The following is a 23,096-nucleotide window of genomic DNA, read 5'->3' on the forward strand; positions in this document are numbered from 1 at the left end:
TTTCGCTACGCCACGGAGACCGTCATAAATCATACATATGGTTGGCTTACTTAACAATGATGTATGTTGATACTTTCGTACATTAAAATACAAGTGCATTCAATTATAGTCACCGGAAGTAAACAGCAGCAGGGAAGTAACTTGGTTTTGGGGAATACCTAGTAAAGATAAATAACGTATTCATAATTATAAGTTTATCAAAACTGCCTTAACATTTAAATGGCTTGCATGGTCAGGCCAAAGATCAAATTAAAAAATTCAAATTTTAACAAAGCGAACAAAGATTTTATTTAATTAACAAGATTAAGACGTCATTTAGAATTATTCTTAAAAAATATGTGCACAGTTATTTGATGCGATTAAGTTTTAAACTGAGAACTGTTGTAGTTGTAGGTCATGAGTTGTTAATGTCATATCTTATTATTCAAATTTAACAATCAAAATAGTAGTAGGTTATTATTTATTTTATTTAGTTAGTTGAATCTTATCCACGTCATGCTAATTGAAACTATGCTATGGACTTTTTGTGCCACAATAAAAACGTTTAATGTTTGATTCAGTGATACTTTGCGAAGTTTTTAATATGCAAGATAACATCTTTGTTTCAAACATTCAAATTGATTGGGCCAGAAATCTTTTGCAGCATCGATAGGTACTTGTGGTGGCAGGTATTACGGAAACGGGCAGATTGTTTCTCCAAATTTTCCGGATTACTATAACAATTCAATTTATTGTTCCTACTACATATCAGGGCCGTCATACTCCAAAATATGTCTGTATTCTGAATCCTTCAGTACGGAAATTGGATATGACTTTGTTAAACTATACAATGGACCAACTACGATTAACCTACTTGGAAGGTATTGGAGTGATTTAAGCATGGAATTATTGTAATAAATTCCTAACAAATCAGGTCAATATGCCTACCCTATATTTGTACAATACCCATATTCTAACAATTATTTGTTACGGTTAAATTTCAATACAAATGTAAAATGTGTTTCAACTATTCTAGACTCGTTACTATACCATATGTTTGTTCTTCTGTATTCAATATGACAGTCCTGTTTACCTCGGATATCAGTTTAACTTTTCAAGGATTCCTTGAATCATTCTATTATGTCAATGATACACTTGGAAGTAAGTCATGGGGTGTTTATGTTGAATTATATTTTATGACTACGACGAAATTTCAAAACATTATTAATTATACATATTTATCCTATATGTAACATAATGTAATAACACATGTATTAACCGCAGTTATTTCTTATGTGTTTTGTGTCATTTCCTTTGGAATAAGGATATGTTTGAATTTGCAACACACTAAAACTCTTTTTGAAGAAATGCTTTTGAATCAAAGGCTTACTAATTAAATGTTACATTTCATTGGGTACTGCACTCTCTTGCAATATAATATGTTCTTTAAAGTCGTTTCTGTACGGTTCTTACAGGTGGAAGTGTATTTCTACATATGTCAAGAAGCATTATTAAAATGCATAGCAATGTACTAGGTTTCATTGTTTCTTTACATCAGGATTCAAAAACATGAACGGGGGCTTTATCGGCTGTTCAACACCAGCTATGCGGCAGGGCTTCTTTCTTCCTCGCATGTTCAAATCCGAACGATAACTTCGCGCTAGATATTCATCAAATGTTTGAATAGTAGCGCATACCTAGGCACTTAGTTTTCATCAGGTATTCAAATCATAGTGAACTACCATGCTATAAAACGTAATTTTACGTTGTATCCGAATGCATAGAAATGCGCTATGTTTTATAAGAGCTTTATATGTAACTATTTATAAGTATTTACCAGATGTTTTCCCCAACATGGTCAGTTATTTAGTTGGTCTTTATCAAATGTTTTAAACAGAATGAATAGTTCTGCGCAAAATCACCCAATCGCTCTTAAATCTTAATTCATAGCTTTGCACTAGGTTGTTAATTGTTTTAAAAATCAAAATGAATATCTATACTCAAGGTTTCTATCAGATGTCGAAATAAAATGCATTTGCTATGCACTAGTTCGTTTCATGTCTTTATATAAAAATGCATAGCTATACGCTAGGTTTTCTTTACACGTTTAAAGCGGTACGCCTAAATATGTACTATTTCATTTTCATATGGTTTAATCCAAATTCATAGTTTAACGTCAGGTCTACGTCGTGTCTTCAAATCATAATGCATAACTGTACGCTAGGTTTTCTTAACACGTTAAAATCACAATGCCTAAATATGTACTATTTCCTTCTCATATGTTTTAATCCGAATGCAATGCTATGCGCAAGGTCTTCGTCGTGTCTTCAAATCAGAATGCATAACTATTTACAAGATCGGTATCTTTGTTTAGTTTAGTACAGATTCAATTCTGATAGATAAATTGTGGATTATGGTCAAATACAGTAAAACGATTTATTTGTCAATTTCAAATTTTTAATTTAATAAAATGTGCCTTAATGAAGTTGCATGTTGTTTTATTTGACAAAATAAGCATTGCAGTTTTTATTGTATTCAATATAAATCGATTGATTTTTAGCGTAAACCAGCATCTAGCATATGTTCTTTGACTGGAAAAAACATACAAATTAATTGTGTATTTTTTGTCACGTTTAGACTGTGATACTATTCCCTCAATTCTGAACGGAGTATACACACATTTTGAACACAACAAATACCACGTACATACCGTTTGCAAATGTGATATGTGATGCTGGATATAAATCGAACTTTAGTCAGATTGTGTGCCAGGCCAATGCTACGTGGTAAACAGCAATTTGCAACCCAAAAAATAGTATACAGTATGTTTACTAAATGGTTCCTCATAAATTACTTAATTCAAGACACATTCAATAAGCCAGTTTTAATTCAGTCGATTAAATCAAAATATTTTACGTGTAAACCGTTATTTTATAAAGGCGTTTAAATTGAATTACAGATCATATTTATTTTGGGTATTGTATGTGTTAGATTGTGGTACCATACCCGCAGTTCTGAATGGGGCATACACGCTTCTAAGCCCAAAACAAATCACGTACGGATCGCTCGCAAATCTTACATGTGATGATGGATATGAATCAAACGTTAGCCAGATTTTGTGCCAGGCAAATGCTACATGGGGACATGCACTCTGCGTGCCAAAAGGTTAATATCTATCGCATTACATTTGCGATGCTTTCTTCAATTGTTTGCATAAGTCTGTGTGATGCAATCGTTTAAAACGTTATGATTACTGTGTGAATATATATGCAACATGGGATGAAGTTACCAACGTGTATGTCTCTCCACGCATCCGTACGTTCCAACGTACGCACGGCCGTACATAAGAATGCTGCTACTCCCCGAAGCTTAGTTTTGATCTCTTCTATAAGTAGTTGGCTGATTTTGCCCAACTTTCACATTTAAATGATTCGACAATAAAGGAGAAACGCATCTTGGCTCTGAATAGTTTTATCATGGACCTTTATGTGTGTTGCAGATGCTAAGCATTAAGACATGTTTGCTGCGACAAGTGATCGCAAATTATGGCCCTTTGGTTCTTATATAGAATGCATATTCCCCTCATGTTTTGTTTAACTATTCTCTGTCTCTATTCAGTAGGATATTGCTCAATTTTTCACATTTAAACGGCCGTAATTTGTAGTTTATCGTGAACAAAGGCATTTAGGCTGCGATGAGTTTTCCCTTTTTAGAATGTGTTTGCCCAATACGTCGTGTTAATAAACCGCCTCTCAATACGAGATGAATCTCGCTCACAAACGTTTACAGATGAATGTGCATATGATCGTCCCGAAAGAAACTTTGTCTACGACTGGTTGTGGCTGAAATAGGTCTCTTTGTATGTTTGTCTAATGTAGCATATATAGTTGATTTGTGTAATCATGTGTTATGGGAGCATAAGCGTGTGTGACACATTTCTAGTTCATAATGATATAAAGTTGTGGACTGGTAAATGTTTTCGTCTACGTTAAAACATCATTCCTCTTTTAAGCTCGAGTTTACACCGAATAGTGCGAGCTATACTACTCGATACATTTTGTTGTCTGTGTTCGCGTCGATGCTTGCTTCCAAGTAATGCTCTCTCGATCTCACTGTTTCTACTACAGGTGTTCAAATAAAACTTCACCAGTGGTCGGATTTATTTTGTAAGGTCACTGACCAACTGTGGCAGTCCATTTTTTTAGGCAATCCTTTGCTTTAAACAACACCACATCTTATTGTCTATTAGAGATGTTAATATTAATCTGTACAAATCTATTCAGTTTATGTATGCATCTAGATTTCTTACTTTAATTCAGTATAAATTGTACATGCAACACGTACATTTCGATTTCATTTAGGGCCAGTTGAGTCAACGGCAGAATGTAACATAAAATAGGAAAATGTTTTCCGCTTAATAACTTGAGTTTTGCTGGAAGTATTGTTCTGTAATTGTGTGTGTAATTTGCTTATGTGCTGATTTTTCTTTCAAAGCAAATAAACTTAAACTAACGTTTTGGTTAAAGTGGAGATTAACTTGCTTGTCATGGTCATAATTCTGGTTTTAAAATATAATCATTTAGCTTTTAAGTTTACAAATACTATATAACTGTGACATATATTTAGTTTCTTATGTATCTGTGTTAACGTTATATCGGATGAATTACAGAAAATGTACATTTTATAATCAAAGTGGAAGAATATTCTCGGGAACGCTTTAGTTAAAGTAAGAATTTAGGAGACAATAATATGGTTACAAAATACTTTGCTTGCACAAATTTTCATCTTTGAAACAACAACATCCCGATGTGCCTTATTTGGTATGGAACAATGTATATTGGCCGTCTATTTATGTTCATGAAACAATACCTTTGGCCAAATCTTTCCACACATAGGACATCAAATAGCTTATATAGACTTATACTCCAAAATAACTTAATTTATTTGTTTGCTGAAACCACAAAGCCCAAACTTTTCTCATCATCATCATCATCATCATCATTATTATCATCATCAACATCAACATCATCATCATCTTTATCATCATCATCATTATCATCATCATCATCATTATCCGCATCATCATCAGCAGCAGCATCAGCATCATCAATCCCTTGACCGGTTTTGCCGTAAGGGAGAAATGAGGGACGAAGATACAGAAATCCTCCTCCAGTCAGGTCTATTGCGTGCTGCTGAGATTAATTCATCCATGGGAAGAGATGTCCATTCCTTTACATTTTCCATCCAGCTTTTCTTCTGACGGCCTCGACGTCGACCTCCCTCTAGCGTGCCCTGGGGAAGAGTCTTGCACAGAGAGTCGTACCTGGTGACATGCTCAAGCCAAGCCAATTCGTCGTTTGACGGTCGCCAGTATGGGCTATTCTGGACTAAAAATTGTTGCAGTCATGATCCGGACGTACTCGTTGGTCTTGTGCTCCGTATAGGAGATGCGGAGCAGTATTCGGAGACATCTACTTGCAAATGCCTGTATCCTGTGTTATGTGTGAGCGTGAAGCGTGCAGGTCTCGCAGCCATGGTAAGGATAAAGACTTCAAGGGACTTGCAGAGTTTGTACCTCGTGGGGAAGCTGACGGAACTGCTTGTCGAAAACCTGCTCAGTCTGGCCATAGCTGCCATCGCTATGGCAATTCTTATTTGGACCTCAGCGATACTGATACCATCATTGGACAGGGTTGCGCCCAAGCACTTGAAGCTGGTGACTTCCTCTAGCTTCTCGTCGTTCATGGTGTTGTCTGTGATGGTGTTGGTCGTGCTGTTTACCATAGTCTTCGATTTCTCCGTGTTGACCTCCATCCCGTTAGATCTTGCTCTTTCATAGAGTCTATTGGTGAGATCTCAAGTAGGAGATGGAGATGGAGATAGAGGTGTGATGGTCATGGAGAGTCTACTGCATTATCTTCTCAAGGAGAAGGTTGAACAGGACGGGAGACTACTACCACTACCAGTGCAGTACTTCTCAACGGAGAGCAGGGGGACTTCTTCAGGACATCAGTGGGCCTCCGTCAGGGATGTCTGTTCTCCCCGGTCCTGTTCAAACTTTTCATTGAGATGTTAAAACAATGGTTTTATTATTACCTATGCCAAAAGGGGAAGATGCATATGTATTTTGAGGTCACCGTTCCAAAGGGCATGGTTGAAATGTCCTGTAACGACAAATTATCATATTTACTATTTTTTAGACCGATTTGTTATAATAAGTATACAGGTTACATGACAGGAAAAAAAGATTTTGAGTTCCTCACGTCAAAGCTCAAGGTCACATAATTTAATCATCATATGTAGATACATATTTTGACCTACGATGATTTAAATCAGTTTTCTTGTCAAATAGATCTAAGGTCAAGGAAACGCGTAAATAGTAATATTTTAGAATAAGCAGAGTGACTTACTTGCCAAAACGTATCGATTTAATAACAGGGTTACAAATGATGATACTTGAGAAATTTAGTTATTGATTTGTTTATCATATACTTTAATGCATTTTCATTAGCAGATAGCAGATTAGTTTCAATTTGCACTTATTTTAAAGATAGAAATCAGCATTCATGAGGTATAGAAGAATATTGTTACAAATCAAATTTTGGAAATGTTTTAGTTGGATTATTTTATCATCTCAACGTTTAATTGTGTATATCTAGTTGTTGTATTACCTTTGAGCAAAATGTAGTTTTTTATATTTTCAAAAAATGATCAATATTCTCGATTTCAATCTAAATACTATCGCAGCAGAATTACAAAATCAGAGAAATGTGCACACCATAAAAGAATTTACAGTTTGTAGTAAATGACGAATGGATGATTGAAGGTCTGAATCAATTGGGATTTTTAATTTTACTTACAATGATATGATTTGAGTTGATGTTTTTTTACCAGTCAATGAGAATAACCATGTGTTAGCTGTTTTTATTCTTTTTAGCAACAAAGTATTAGCAAGAGTACAAGCTTATTAATTTATACCCCGAAAAGCTCTATTAAGGTTCTTAAATATGAAATTGTTAGATATCATTTTGAGGGGAACCGATCCACTTAAGCTTGAGATGCCTTCACACTTCCCCGAGTAATACTCTGATATAAAGATAATACAAATTCATATTGTAGTCCCTCCAGATGTCACCGTGAGTACCGCCAATACTACAAGCTCATCCCAGTCTACTTACCTGCACTGCAAGGCCTCAGGTATTCCCAAGACCTTCACGTACCAGCAAACATGGACACATGAATGGCCTGGATATGGACCAGTAAGGAACCTGACGGGGGATGAACATCTAACTATAAATGAGCTGTCATATGCACATTCTGGCGTGTATACTTGCTCAGCAAGCAATGGTATCAGTGTGTATGGGACGGATACACACTTCATGAAGGGGTCCGGATACCTACTTGTGAAAGGTTTGTATGAACTTGTTATTGTTTTAAATTTCACTTGAAAAATGACTTAACGAAGTTTTAACATAGTAACGTTTAAATTAGGATTATCAATTTACCTTGTCGGTCAATTTATTGAGTCGCATATTGACATATCCAATTGAAATAAATCATCGTAATCATGTTATGTGAATAAAATGAAGCTAGATATTCTTATAGATCTCGAGCACGAGGAGTTTCTTTTGGGGTGGTGGAATGGCATAACGTAGATTACTATACATTCTAAATATCAAAACAAAAAACATAAATTTGCTTGTATTTTAGGTTGGTAATGATGCCAACGCCGAGGTTAATTATTTACATTGCATTGTTATTTTTATAGAGGAGATGTTCATGTATGCATTCATAATCTTATGAACGCAATGCCTTATCAGAGTTGTATGAAAATCTATAAAAAAATAATATGGAAAATGACTATTTACAGACCGACCGGTGATAACGTCGCCTGTTCTGGCTGCTGAGTCTACTTACAGGATTGCAACTGAACTTGGAAAAAATGCCTCTATCAACCTTCAGGTGTTCTCTAATGGAGGATCAATCAAAACCTCAGTGTACAAAGTAACAAATGGTACCCGCACTGCAACTTTAGTGGGGACTGTTAACACGTCATCAGCAATGGTCCAGCTGCCTGTATTCTTGCACGTGGTTCCTACACAAGGTGTCCTCATTGAAATCTCTCTATCCATGAAGCATGAGAACGACTTTGGCTTTTACGATGTTGTATTGCTTAATGAAGTTGAAGAAACACGTCTACGGATTAATATTGATGCTGAAGGTAATTTAACTAAACTAAAACGGTATATACGCTGATTCTAAAAATCTGATGTAGTATAGGCAATATTTGCATGTAGATGGGATATGCTTTCTTGCTTGTAAGCAGCGTTAATGGGTTATCCGCAGCATAAATGTGCCAAGCATTACTTAATTTTCAAATAATTTGCCAGAAGCGTAAAACACGGTGTTACCAATTGTCACCAAATGTACCAAATGTAATGGTTGAGATCAATATTTAAGGTAAAAAGTCCGATATTCAAAATAAGGGTTGCTTTGTGCGAAGCATAACTGTGTCCAGTATATTTTGGGAGAACGAATTCAATATTAAAAATCAATTTTAATCCCTTATTTCATTACTTTTTGTATGGATCAAACATTTTCTTTGAAAGGTGGATCTGCAAGTAACATGGCACAGGTGAGCAACATCTTTAGACGGAGTGTACTGCACATAACTGATATAAAATGTCCATGTTATACTTAAAGGTCATCAATAATTAATCAATATTTAGCTTTTTTCGATGGACTGTTTTGCACCATTTGTTCTGTAATTTGGCCACAGTGTTAAGCACAAAAGCCACTTGGAAAAATGACAAGGAAATAATTCCACGTCAAGTAATAGAAATCAATCCTTATTATTTGAATTAATGCTCAAAACCATAGCCATAGGGACACGGTGTTTTTGCTAAAGAATACGTTCCATAAACCCAAGGTCATGGTTTGAATTCAATGTCAAATATTAAGTTTCAATACTGAATACATAAACCACATGTTGCACACAATTAAAAAAAAGAAGTAAGCACTGAATGGCATATTAGGCTGAAGAATCGAATCAATGGTTCTAATTCCAAGTTATTCGAAGACCAAATAATCTACACCACTGAAGGCATAATATTGTCATTGATTTTCAAACAAGTTTAAACATATTATTACCATCATCACATGATGCAGTGAAGCCTGTATTGTTACCTTCCCACAATATGTATATACAACTTGAATTAATCCTTAATACTATAGTCATGTATGTATTTAAGCAGGCATTTTGCATGTGTCATACTTAATTAATAGAATTGTATTTATATTATATATTATTATATTAGTAAGCATATTATTAAGCATTTGTATGTATATGTCCAGTGTTCCCATCATTGGTTATAATAAATAATGTGTTCAATCTTTGGAATTAACACATCTTAATTCTAAGAATCATCCAGATAACTTCACACAATTGTCAATACAGTAGATTTAAGTATGTGTTAAAGGGTGAGTGTTATTTTCTCGTAGTGTTACGCATTGACCACTTTCTGTTTAATATTTAAGTATCAGAAGTGACTTGTATTTGACAATGGTAGTTCTTACTCCTATGGATGCAACACTTTTTGTAGATGAAGTTTTATCCGGAAGTAGTGTCAACGCTTGGGTGATTGCTGGAAGTATTTCTGGAGGACTAATTGGACTACTTGTCGTTGTTGTGACTGTGGTTACACTCAGAAAGTACGAAATCATCAGTCAATGCTTTCGTAAGCCAGGTAAATACATTAAAACTTGTTTAATATGTGAATATTTAATTGCATACTTTTTCCATATTAATAATAGTGTGCTTATTTCAGAATCCATCGGTCCGGACTTTATTAGATATAACAGAATATATACATTGCATTTTGTTTCCAAGAGTGTATATTTCATTTTTTAACATTGTAGAGGAACATAAAGCCCTTGGGGATTCAAATAATATGAGGTACGTTAAACTGCGTATAAATTGTAGCATTTTAACATATTTTATCGAAACACACTCATTTGAAATGAGCATTTGTCACGGAACAAGTATTATTAAATGTAAAGTATGAGTATTTCATACGTAATTCTAAAAATACTATATTATTTCAGCAATTACTTACAAATACAGCAATAATTAAACCTCTGCTGCGTCACTAGCAGAAAATGCAGTCAAAATCTCAATTGTATTGTTAAAGGCATCTACTAGTTAATTGTATAATAATTACATAAAAATGATCTCTGTTTAGATCAATCCAACCTGACATCAACAATACTGGTTACGACTATGAACTGGAAACGAATATATACGAAAGTTTAGGTACATTTTACATGTTGTGTGAAACAGTCAGTTTCTGAAATTTCCACCTGAGCAAATCTCTTACTCTGCTCATACAACAAATATATTTACTATATTACTAGTGAATGAATTGTTTTCTTTCAATATACTTATCGAGAATTCGGACTCAAAACAAAAATCATGTATAACTTCTTTTAAAATATAGGTAATGTAATATTAATAAGAACGTTGGTCTGAATTTATCTATCATTGTTAATAACAGAAATTTTAATATAACGTCAAAATGCACAGTGGAACGCTTTCATATTCAATATTTACAAGTTTTAATGCTGTTTTTTTTTCTTTTTCAGATGGTGATGAGAGGTAACAAACAAAAATTTCATAACTTGCAATCGATAACTTTCTTTAATATCGAGCAAACAAATTAATAATCAAATTCGTTATAAAAGTCTATGATTAGATCAATGAAGTGTACATGTAATCAATGTCATGTTCTTTTTACATAGCTGCGAGCATGCGTACTGCGAATCAGGGCATCGGGCGGGAACAGATCAAACATGTCTTCCTGAGAATACTGCTGTAGATCAAGATTCAGGTGACAACATTATAATATTAATATCTATTTTAACCCTCTCATTTGCTTGCATTAAACTAATGTAATACTCGTAATCCACAGGACGATAATATTTAAATTTATCAAATAAGCAAACAATGTTTCTGCATTGCAGGAACAGCAGTGTGTGTTTGTGAACACACTGTTTGAAAGGGACAAGCATGATTTCCACCCATGGTTGCAAAGAAGACCTACCGCGCTGTTGACGTTTTGGTGTTATATGTATGCCAAAAAAAATTACAATTATTTGATTCTATGAAACGTATGTTCTTCACACAATAAATATTTAGCAACAGCAAATCGACATACATTTTTGGGGATCATTTTTATTAAATGCAAATGATTATTTATAATAAGTATGAATTTTATGTTTGATAGATCGGTACCAGTTATATAAACGCTTAGTTAAATTAAATAGCATAATCAAAAAAGGTTTCCTTTTGACAATTTCTGGAAGATCATCCGATAAAGAAAGTATCGTTGTTCATAACGAAACTGTTCTTGATATATTAATAGTAATATATTTACCGTTTGCCTCCGTGATAAGTACGTACATGTCAAAGTGTATTATTTAAATACGAGCTAATGTTTCAGGCTTATATTTTAGAAATGCCAGAGCAAACAAGTTTTATTATAATTACAGAAAATGCCACTTAATAATTTGAAATAATTGTATACATTAAAACTTAAAGTACTTTGTTTCTTTTTAAATAAATGCATATTAGTTCAGTTTAGTTTTTATTTGTTTTTTAATTCTATTAGGATGAACAGTTTATTGATCGTTGTGAATTCATATGCGTTTTAATAGATTTAAGAGAAAATAATGTCACTTGGAAATTCGATATATGACGACAATACATTGCTATTCAAGTGAAAAATTAAAGTTTTCCAAAATTATATTCATTCCTTATACCTAGCTCCGTTTTTCCTCATTGAAACCTATAACACTTTCCCTATAAACCTCTCTTTAAAGTGTAAGCACTCTGTACCTACATTTTACACACACGCACACCAACACACACACACACACACACACACACACACCCTCACACACACACACACACACACACACACACACACACACACACACACACACACACACACACGCACGCACGCACGCACGAACGCACACACACACACACACACATATATATATATATATATATATATATATATATATATATATATATATATATATATATATATATATATATATATATTGCATTATATAGTTTAGTATATGTACAATTTGTATATTTAATACACGCAAGTTTAGAATAAATTACATTTGAATATATATATATATGTCTATATTTAATAAATACAACATGTTTTTAATATTGAATTATATAAATAAAATATATCTCATTTAGTATTAGACCTTTAGAAATACATGTTCTGTCGTCCATTTTTCAATAACATTACATGGACTGCGGATTTTATTGATCAGAACTTAACATCAAACATTCTTAATTTGTTTTCTGTTCACAATGTCCAACTATTGCATATTTTCTCTCGGATTAGTGGTATTTTTGCAAATAGTTATAAAGTCTGCACTCTTAATTCAAATTGTCTTCTTTCATAAATGATCGAGTTTGGTACAAAACAGTATGTGTTTTTATTGGAAACTGTTCATTTACCAGTTTATATTGATCACATGGCGAAAAAGTCATTGTCTTAACGTTGAATTCGGTGATGGTCTGGTCCGTCAGCATTCCGTTTGCAGAGTTTTGCCCTTTCAGAATATTCAACAAATTTTTGGTGTGTGAGTTTAATTGCATGAGTTCACGTTTGTTCCGGTCCATTGATTTGTGCGAAGTTACGTGCCGTTGACATTTTCTCTAGAGTAAAAGTTTTTTTTTCTTATACGCTTTTTGATATTTACCTGATTTTTGATGTGCGAGCCTATATTCAAAACGTGAAGGTTTTTATATGAAGATAATGTGTGCCATTTTTTGCAAGTTCATCATGGGTGTTTTGTGAGCAGGGAAATAATTTTGTCATTATATTTCTTAATTGTGATGTTCTTTAATCACTCAATTAAAGTATCAATTATGACTATAGGAAATGTAGTAATTGGATCTTGTGGGAAGTAAGCCTTTATGCGACAGTTTAATAAAATAGCTTTAAATAACGATATAACAAGGCGTCACAGTTTATTTTCTACCATTTCAATGAGTTTTAATTTGCAGTTTATGTACGACCATAAGAAGGCACATTTTCGGCCCCTTTATGACGACTGTTTTCCCATTGGCCACTTTATATAGGCCGACTTACCTCCGGCTGTCTGTCGGTGTGACTAAGTTTAGGGCCAAATTTTAAATTAATCTATTGGTCAGGGGTGAACATCCATGCCTAGTGCGTTTATTCCGGTCAGTGGATATGCACTTTAATGAAACCTTTCTGACTAATAAGAGTTATTAACCGGTAATAGTGCAAGCAGTCCTTCTGTTGTCGGTGTCATGGGATGTAATAAACCCCTTGAATGCGCACAATTTGATAACTTTTTTTTCAAATGTTCATAGGTTGTGGTTCTTGTTATTGGTGTAATCCCGAGTTGAACTGGAACTGGGTACAATTTATCCTAAAGGCTAAATTATTTTGTAGCGGGAATTACGAGTTGTTATATTATAAACTTGTACTTCACACTCCTACTGACTTTTACACTGCTAGTACAACATGTACATAGGGCATACTTGTTTGCCTTTTACTTCTGATTTAAGATCAAAAATTGTGAAGACTTGTAGACGATTTAACTTGTTAAAATATATTAACATCCTCATGCATTTGTCAATATATACATGCATCGAATATTAATTAATTTTTAATCATTGTACCGTATAACAATAAAGGTCATTAATCCAATACAGCGTTTTTATTGATTTTTTATATATATTTTTTTTTACGTGAAAGCAAAACACATCGCCAAACTTAACGCGCGTGTTTGCTGACATAGCGCCACATGACTACATCATTCATTAAGTTCAGGGACGCGAGTGTCTGTCTTTTGAAGCGCAGGTGCATAAATATATGATGTTTATGTTTGTCAAGGATGGACTAATGAAATTAACAGTGAATACACGGATTGGAAAATATGGCTGGAATAAAACCAGTGAGATTGCATCGTAGATTCATTGAATAATAGTAGAATGAACCCGAATAACGTGATGCTTTACATTACGTGTTTTTGTTGAACAATTTAGTAATTATTTACGCATTGAGAACGGTGTCAGTGACGGCAATTGACATAGTATTTAAAGGGTAATGTTGTTGATGAATAGGTCGTTCCATTGTTGGTTGATCAAATAAGGTCCACCAAGAATTGCCTGCTGACATAATATTTTTTTAATGTAAGATGAATCAGGCGATGAACACATTAATCATGTATGCCGCTTGCAGATTTTCAACTCACCATGGAAGCAAACAAAACTGGACGAAAATAAACATTATATTTTTATGCATACAAAACTTTGGTGAGTAGAGACTTATCCTGTAGAGGTTAAACTTTTATAAGCCAGTTATCGAGTCACAAGAAAAGTTTCTTTATGGAATATTTACCAAATCGGCAGAGATAAATGCTGCATCATGCTTAACGTAGGAGTAGACATTATGTAAGTTCAAAAACGTCATCTTTGTCTTTGGTATTTTGCTTGGGTGAAACGAGTATTTAAGTTTGAACAAAACTTTCTGTGTTCTACTTGAGTGTGCTACAATTGAAATGCTGATAACAATGAATCGACGCATATAGCGATATAATGTCTTGTTTCTCTGCTTTTTTTATACAATTATTATAGACTATTTCGCATGGTGTAACAAAGAAAGATCCCAACTTCTATTGCTATTTCTACTCAAGGTTCTTCGGTTTATTAAATCTGTTTTGCTATTTTAGGCATTAAACGTTCATATTTGGATCAACACAGATTTTTTATAAATATTGTAGGACAATAGAATGCTATATCAGTGTCGTTAGATGTTCTTGAAATGATCCGTTTCGTCTCATAAAGGCTTACACAGCTCGGTAAGCCTCGCCGTGTAAACTTTTCTTTAAAACGTCGGATGAATTGAAGTACACAATTATACTAACAAAGTATTCACTATATTTGCTATGCTGAGAAATGCCTAATGCAATACTGCAGTATTAAATCAAAGCGATGTAGGCGCTGAAGGCCTTGGGCTAGATTAGTGTGACGTAAAATGCGTTTAGGATGTTTTGGTCGAATTTCTTCCTTTGTCCGAATTTATACGGATTGACCCTAGCGGTTGAGTGAAGAAGCTCAGAGACTGTAAGAAAAGACAATATTTGTGTATATTCCTCAGTGTACATAGAAGGTGGAGGACAACACGATACTGGTTGAGGGAACGATAACCTTTTGTTCAACTCTACAGATCTTGTAGAGGTTCGTCTACATAGGCGGTGAAGATATACAACATCAACAACATGGCCGCAAAAAACTGTTGTTGTTGGCGTCACATAAATCACTTTCAATAGCCTAGAACAGCTTTCTATTACATAATTAACAGATCAGGAAAACACTCATACTTTCTTTGTAATGTGTATACAAAAGAAAATCCACGTAAGCCCAAGTCTCACTATTGCCGGTAGAGCCCCGGTCCATCCCGGTTTGCTAACGCCGGTCGACAGGCGATGGCCGGGATGATTCGTGGAAATTGTTTAACGCAGTCACACTATTACCCGGTGCCGCCCCGGTTGAAGCCTGTCAACAGCCCGGAAGAGTTCCGGTCAACCCGGACTGGCTACGGTTTATCTCGGTGAAGCCCCGGCAGAGCCCCGGTTGTCGCCGGTATTGCCCCGGTTGAGCCCCGGTGAAAGCCGGCAGCGTCCCGGCATAGCCCCGGTTGTCGCCGGCAGTGCCCCGGTTGAGCCCCGGTGAAAGCCGGCAGCGTCCCGGCAGATCCCCGGTATATCGTAACACCGCCGGCACGCACCGGGGCTTTACCGGCATCAGACCCCGGCAGAGCTACGTCAACGCCCCGGTTTCACCCCGGTCGTCGCTGGTATGCCCCGGCGGAGCCCCGGTGAATGCCGGTGGCGTCCCGACAGAGCGCCGGTTTACTTATGTACCGTAGCTTTACCGGGACTCTAACGGCATTCACCGGGGCGTTGCCTTAGCTCTGCCGGGGTCTGTATTGGCCCCGATGGAGCTACGGTGCCCTCCCGGTTGTTCCCGGTGCCGTCCCGGTTGTTCCCGGTGCTGCGCCTGTCGTTGTCGGTCCTTCCCGGTGACTCCCGGAGTTTTAAACATTTTAATACTTTCCCGGTGGAGCCCCGGTTTTCCCCGGTTCTTCCTGGTCGTCCCCGATGGAGCCCCGGTTCATCCCGGTGGAGCCCCGGTTCATCCCGGTAGATCCCGGATCACGCACCGGGGCTCCGCCGGCATCTTATTGAGACTGAGCCATTACCCTGATAAAGAACGGTGTACAGATTGTGTACAATGTCTCACGCAGAACTTTTCGCGCTCGATTTGCGCGCTCGATCTGCGCAGTGAAATATCATATCCGGTAACTTCGTATATTTCCGAGAATGATCATGAATATTTGTTGTTGTTTTTTTCATTTTCTTTTTTCTTGAATGTCTCGTTGACGCAAAATAAAATAACAATATCTTAAAATATTTTTATAAATACCAAATATCATGTATTCAAAAAATGTATCACGAACAAATTCTTCTTACTGTCTCCGTAGACACTCGTATATTTTCGGCCTAGACCGTCAAGTGAGGAATTTATTCTCGCATGAATATGCAAACAATAGAATGCTTAGCAATTTTGCTTCAAAAATATTTTTTACAACTTTTATGACAAGGTCATGTTATATAGTGATATTCTGTATTTACAAGGCGGATTATTGAGATCTGCGAAGAACTTCTTCTATTGCGCACGAATTAAGGGGTAAATTGGAGTTTTGGGAATTCGGTTTTTGGCAGCCAGCCAATTCTGACTCGCTCAGCAATTTGTATCATTACTATGGACTTGGGGCTACGCCCCAGGCCAAAAACAACTGAAATGTTGCATATTTGGGCAAATACAAATTAATTTCTACGCCAATTGAATAAGGAAAAGAGAAGTTTTCTTCGGATATCGAGGTTTTACAAGCATTGAAATATAATGATAACAATTAGGTATGCAGTGATAAGCAAGTACATCTTGCCGTAAGGTGAGGAGACATAACTTTCGATGCATTACGATAGCATATGACTAAAATATATATCAGTCAACTTCAAATACTTTGATTAGTATATGTTTGGGAGTGTTTCAAAAAATATTGCAATAATAAGTGAACGCATCAAATATTCTATTTTAAAAACAACACACGTTTTAACCGAACAAGGGTCTTCATAGGAGGAAAAACATTATTTATTAAGAAAATTTGAAAATGTAACTTATGCCACTTAAAGGTAGTTTAGTTTTATTGTAAACTATCTAACATAAATATTTTCGTAAACTGCAACTTACAATTCTGATTAAAATCGCAATAAATAAACACTTATTTGTTAACGTGATGTTTTCTGCGCAACATTTCATTTACTCTATATGTTGTCCTATTCCACAAGACTATATAATGGAGAGTAAGTTGGTTCCTTTGGCCTGGATCCTAATTCCGTTTTCGAATAAGAAATAAGGAACAGTTCCGTATTCCTCATTGAAGCTTAACATATTTGATATATGGTTTTGAAAGACTACGTTACTTTATGCATTAAGGTACATATTCAGATTTCTCTTCGCGCTTGGCATAGGATTTTTTGTTAAACAGAATCGACATTTATATTCGAATACTAACTTCCCAACACCCCCCCATCAAGGCATATATATTATTATGTTATGTGATAAGTGCAATCTTGTACATTTCAACTTTTTTGTTTTTTTATTATAATGCAGTCCCCTTTCGCGGAGAGAGAGAGAGAGAGAGAGAGAGAGAAGAGAGAGAGAGAGAGAGAGAGAAGAGAGAGAGAAGAGGAGGAGAGAGAGAGAGAGAGAGAGAGAGAAGAGAGGGAGAGAGAGAGAGAGAGAGAGACGCGCTCGATATAGAGCGAGCAGAGACGTCTAGAGCAGCTGGGAGAGCCGCGCGGCTAGAGGATAGAGATAGAGGAGAGAGATTGTATATTTAAAATCCTACTTATCGCAATACATTTCTATTTCTACTTATTTTAAGTAATGATATCCGTTCCTTATTCAGTTTGATGAGTTTGAAATCACTTGCATTATTGATCATATCCCTTAATAACATTTTACGCATGAGAACGGAATGAGATATTTAAAACATTTTACGTATTCAAATATCATATAGTCTTGACCAAAGGTATGGGTCAGATAATACTTCAACGAGCTGTATCAGAGATATATATAACATGAAACATCGCCAAAAATACCGAAATAAAGCTGTGCTAATGATGCGAAAAAGATCCGATTTTGAAAATTCGAAATTAATTCCTCTGAATAAGGAATTGGTAATAAGTTAGTTCCTCATTAGAAAGCCTGTAATTTGGACGATCACTTTCGGATATGTTATTTTTGAGATGTTGAGTGTGTTATTTAAGCTTAATTATGTTATATGGATATATTCTGTCACGTTTCTACATTTCTATTGTATATTCTATTTTACGATTAACGCTGAAAACACAAATTATGAAAACAATAATAAGGATATGGTATTGTCTTACTCAAAAATAAATAAAAAAATAACCAAACAATACTAAATTTCCTAAATATAGGATAAGGCGCCGAATGTGTTAGGCTGCTAAATCGTATTCTCTTACACATATTTGATTTTGCGTGAGAAAAAGACATTGTACTGACTTCATTTTTGCTGTGGATATTATTAAATATGTGCGCATCATGAATATCAACTTTGTTTTTGGAATTTTAATCGTGTTTACAAAGTATTTGTGTCTAAAACAATTAGACAATAACAAAGATTTGTGTTGTAACTGGGTGAACACCTTTTTAATGCATACAAACACGGATTACACTGGAGGCTCAGATGGATTATCATATACCGCAAGTGAGCTGATGAGTTTTCGCTCCCTACCTAGACAATGGGTTACGCCTGAACAACAAGTTTTAGCCAGATTAAAAGGTTTAGTTATACTGAACTTTAGAAGAACCCGGTCAGGGGCAAAAAGATACACTCTTCACAACAGAAATAGAGGACAAATTGGTGTAAATATTTCAAATTTGATATACCCCAAACGATGCAATAATCTTTACAATTTTACATAGAATGTTACCCTTCTGATTTTAAAATTGCCGTTCATTAGTCAGGAAAGATGTACTCGTTGGTCAATTTCTCCGTTAAGACAAAACTGATTTTGCTCTTTTAACTGAGTCTTGTTATTAAGACGAAAAACAACATCATTTCGAAACATCAGATTTAAATCAAAATGGTTATAAAATTAGTGTCGCAAATCGTAGAAATAAGATAGGGTGTAGTGTTGCTCGCACATGCAAAATTAGTGTCATCATGCGTAAAATTGTATCAAGCACAATCCAAAGCTTTGAGTACGGAGTTTGGCAGCTGATTTTTAAAAATATTACCATAAACTGTGTTGGTGTTTACAGACCTCAATCTTTGGCTACACCTGTACAGTTTGTGAGCAATTTCTTTCAATTTCTAGAACACATAGTCGCACAATATTCAAACCTTTTGGTCGTGGGCGATTTCAATTTGCAAATACATGAAGATAGTATTGCAATTTCAGAATTCAATAACTGTTTATTTGCCATGGGATAGAAACAACATGTAACTTTCCCTACACATGTACATGGCCATAGTCTTGACCTAGTGATAACTGAAGTTGCAAATGGTGTAGCATTACTTCCGTGTGAACCTGGCCCTTTCATCTCTGATCAATGTGCTATCAAAGTAGTCACGAAAGTGAAAAAATAAAATATAATCAGAAAAGCTGCAGTTTTAAAACAACTTCAAATACATGGATAATTCCGAATTTGGTAGTGATCTGGCTAAATGGTCAATCGAATCTGAATCTGTTGAAACTTATGTCTATCAGTTTGAGGATGAAATCGGGGGACTTCAAGATAAACATGCTCCTATGAAAGAAAAATACAAATTTATAGATCCCCAAAACCGTGCTTCAGTGAGAATATTCTTTGCTTAAAGCGACTTTTACCTAGGTCGGAAAAAAATTGGCGAAAATATCGTAAACCACAAGACTATGAAAACTACAAAGTATCGCTTCATAAATATCACCATGAATTAAAGCATGAAAAGCAATTGACACTCAGCCAGAAAGAACTTGAATCTTAAGGTGATTCCAAAAAGCTGTACAAATTTGAGTCGGAGCTTACGGGAAGCAAGTATGAGAACCCGTTGCCAACTGTTCAAAATAAAAATACTTTAGCTGACACATTTACTGATCATTTTATACAGAAAATAGAGACAATACGAGAGATTCTTTAAAACCTTTGACAACTACACGCCGATTGCGAAACCGGTCACACAATTTGGAAATTTTTAACAACTCACAGAAGATGAGATCAGAAAGCTAATACATCAATTACAAACAAAGTCCTGAGAAATTGATATCTCACCAACGAAAGTGTTAAAGTTGTTTTTGAATGAGCTTATTCCAACCATTTCTAAATAAGTAAACCTTTCCTTGGCACAAGGTGTATTCCCTGCGAAGTGGAAGCAGGCGGTAGTTAGACCTCGGTTAAAAAAAGCCGGCCTTGAATTGACCTTTTCAAATTAAAGACCAGTGAGTAATTTGCCATTTCTGTTAAAATTAATTGAAAAATCAGCACTCTATAGACAAAACAAACATGTTAGTGAAAATGACCTTCTCCCAAAGAACCAGGTTGCATACAGACAAAATCACTCTTGTGAGTCGGCATTGCTAAGACGTGTTAATGATCTAATAGCTGCAATGGAAAACCAAGAGGTAACAGCACTCATTGTACTAGACCTTAGTGCTGCTTCCGACACCGTAGATCATGACATACTCTTAGATGTCTTGAAAAGTCAATATGGCGTTTGTGGTGTGGCGCTGGACTGGATAGACTCATACTTGCGGCCGCGAAGTTGTTGTGTAAGTGTGAACGGATGCATGTCAAAACCACGTGAGTTGAAATGCAGTGTCCCACAAGGAATTTGTTTGGGTCCTTGGCTCTACCTCACCTATGCAGGAACAAGTTTTGACATAATACCCCCTTCCATCTCAGTCTATGGCTTCGCAGACGACCATACCGCTATTTGATCGGTTATCACGACCTTTAATCGTGGGTCTGTGTTAAAGGTCGCCGGATGTACCGTTGGCATCAAAGATCGAAAAGACGCGTTTACGGAGATAAAAAAATGTATTTAAATATAAACACCCATTTAAAGCTTGTATACGCTTTTGCTTTTTAATTCTAAAACATAATACAATGGCATCTCGATGAAACTTTCCAGACTACTAGAGGCACTTGTGCCGCTACCTCCGGTGCAGTCTCGACATTATGGTGTCGTCAGTGACGTCGCAATGACGACAACGCAGTCTGAAATATTGGCCTTCGGTACGAATACAGAGAGGAACTGTTAAGCTAAGATCGACGAGGAACGGTTCACCAACGAGGCCATCGCTGTTTTGTAGATCCCATGGTCAATTGTCGTGTGCCGAGGTTAAAGGTCGCCGGATGTACCGTTGGCCTGCACAAGCGCGTTTTTGCACACAAACATCAAAGAAGAAATCACACTTTTACAGCTACTATGCGCGCAGGTGTTTCAATTATAAAATAAAATATTATGGCATCTCGACTTAAAGAACTGCCTCAGATATATAAATAACAAATATTACTTTAAACGTCGCCAATAATAACGAATATAAAGCTGTGTTATGCGAGAATAATCCGAATTTAAGTGTCCGAAATTATGGCCTCTGAATAAGGAATTGGCAATGAGTAAGTTCCTTATTCAGAACCTGTATTTTGGACGATCACTTTCCGGTCTACAAGAGGCGCGTGGACCGCTGCCTCCTGTGCAGTCTTACTTTTATGATGACGTGTTGAAAGCACTTTGCATCCTTAATCATATCTTTTTGTAACTGTTTACGTATGAAAATGGAATGAGTTATCTAAGAATGTTTATTTTTCTACCTATCATAGACTTTACCAAAGGTCAGGGTCAGAAAAGACTTAAAGAACTGCCTCAGAGATATAAATAACAAATATTTCTTTAAACGTCGCCAATAATAACGAATATAAAGCTGTGTTATGCGAGAATAATCCGAATTTAAGTGTCCGAAATTATGGCCTCAGAATAAGGAATTGGCAATAAGTAAGTTCCTTATTCAGAACCTGTATTTTGGACGATCACTTTCGGAAAACAAGTATTATGAAGACGATAATGAAATACAGACTTCCGAGTAAGGAACTAACTTAACATGCCTTATTCGGAGGCCATAATTCCGGATACTTAAATTCGGATCATTCTCGCATAGCGCAGCTTTATATTCCTTATTATTGGCGATGTTTCCAGTATGATTTGTTATTTATATCTCTGATACAATTCTTGAAGCTTTATCTGACCCTAACCTCTGAAGAAGGCTATCAGAACGATAGCTTAACAATAGACATGTTTCAGCTATCCCATCATATCCCTTCGTAAACTGTTTCGAAGGAGTATTATTAAGAATGCAAAGCGTTTTTAATACGTCACCAAATAAGCAAGTCTGCTACTGAAGCAGCGGCCCAGGTGCCTTAAGTTGACTTTAAAGTTTTATCAAGATGCCTGTTAAAGTAAGAAAAGTTCCTTATTCGGCTTAAAATGGTTCTTTTTTCCTTATTCAGCCGCGAAAAAGGAATTGGATTATAAATAAAAACGAATATGTTAAAATTTACAAAATTGCGTTTTTATATCAAATTTATCTAAAATTATGCTATAGGCTTTGTTGGTGTGAATTAGCATTCGGAGTAGAAAATGCCGGTTTGGTTTAAACAGAGACTTATTTATGCAAGCGCGAAGAAGAAACGTGAATTTGTAACGTAATAAATAATGTAATATATATAAGAGTTAGTTTGTTTTGATTTACTTAAGAATTGTAGGCATGATTTTCTTTAACACGTATCACGCTTGAATAAGGAATAAATTTATTTTAGATCTGTAAATATTGCCGCTAAATATAAACTTGTCATGTGTATGTATTTGTTTTGCACCAAATATGATAAAACATGTGATAGTTCATTATCTAAATAGCACATA

At 35.5% G+C, this 23,096-nt stretch overlaps 2 protein-coding genes across 2 annotated transcripts in view; both read left to right on the plus strand.

Moving 5' to 3' along the window:
• Window positions 1-8,237, plus strand: part of LOC127852496 (hemicentin-2-like) — a 40,542-nt gene extending 32,305 nt beyond the window's left edge. Inside the window, exons 12-13 of the mRNA XM_052386453.1 lie at window positions 7,099-7,389; window positions 7,850-8,237. Coding sequence (XP_052242413.1) covers window positions 7,099-7,389; window positions 7,850-8,235 — 677 coding nt within the window. The 3' untranslated portion in view covers window positions 8,236-8,237. The remainder of the gene's footprint in view (window positions 1-7,098; window positions 7,390-7,849) is intronic.
• A 1,245-nt stretch (window positions 8,238-9,482) lies between these two features.
• Window positions 9,483-10,637, plus strand: LOC127852497 (uncharacterized). Its single transcript, XM_052386454.1, has 4 exons — window positions 9,483-9,725; window positions 9,898-9,934; window positions 10,221-10,291; window positions 10,621-10,637. Exons 1-4 carry the CDS (start codon window positions 9,542-9,544, stop codon window positions 10,635-10,637), a joined length of 309 nt encoding a protein of 102 aa, XP_052242414.1. The 5' UTR covers window positions 9,483-9,541.
• The last annotated feature ends 12,459 nt before the right edge of the window (window positions 10,638-23,096 follow it).

This window comes from Dreissena polymorpha, chromosome 12 (assembly GCF_020536995.1).
Source record: "Dreissena polymorpha isolate Duluth1 chromosome 12, UMN_Dpol_1.0, whole genome shotgun sequence".
NCBI lineage: Eukaryota > Metazoa > Mollusca > Bivalvia > Myida > Dreissenidae > Dreissena > Dreissena polymorpha.

Excerpts from the sequence above, each read along its gene's own strand:
- LOC127852497 (XM_052386454.1), top strand. The coding sequence starts at position 9,542 with ATGGTAGTTCTTACTCCTATGGATGCAACACTTTTTGTAGATGAAGTT. Across the intron at positions 9,726-9,897 it reads TCAATGCTTTCGTAAGCCAG|AGGAACATAAAGCCCTTGGG; the intron begins GTAAATACATTA and ends TTAACATTGTAG. Across the intron at positions 9,935-10,220 it reads GGGGATTCAAATAATATGAG|ATCAATCCAACCTGACATCA; the intron begins GTACGTTAAACT and ends ATCTCTGTTTAG.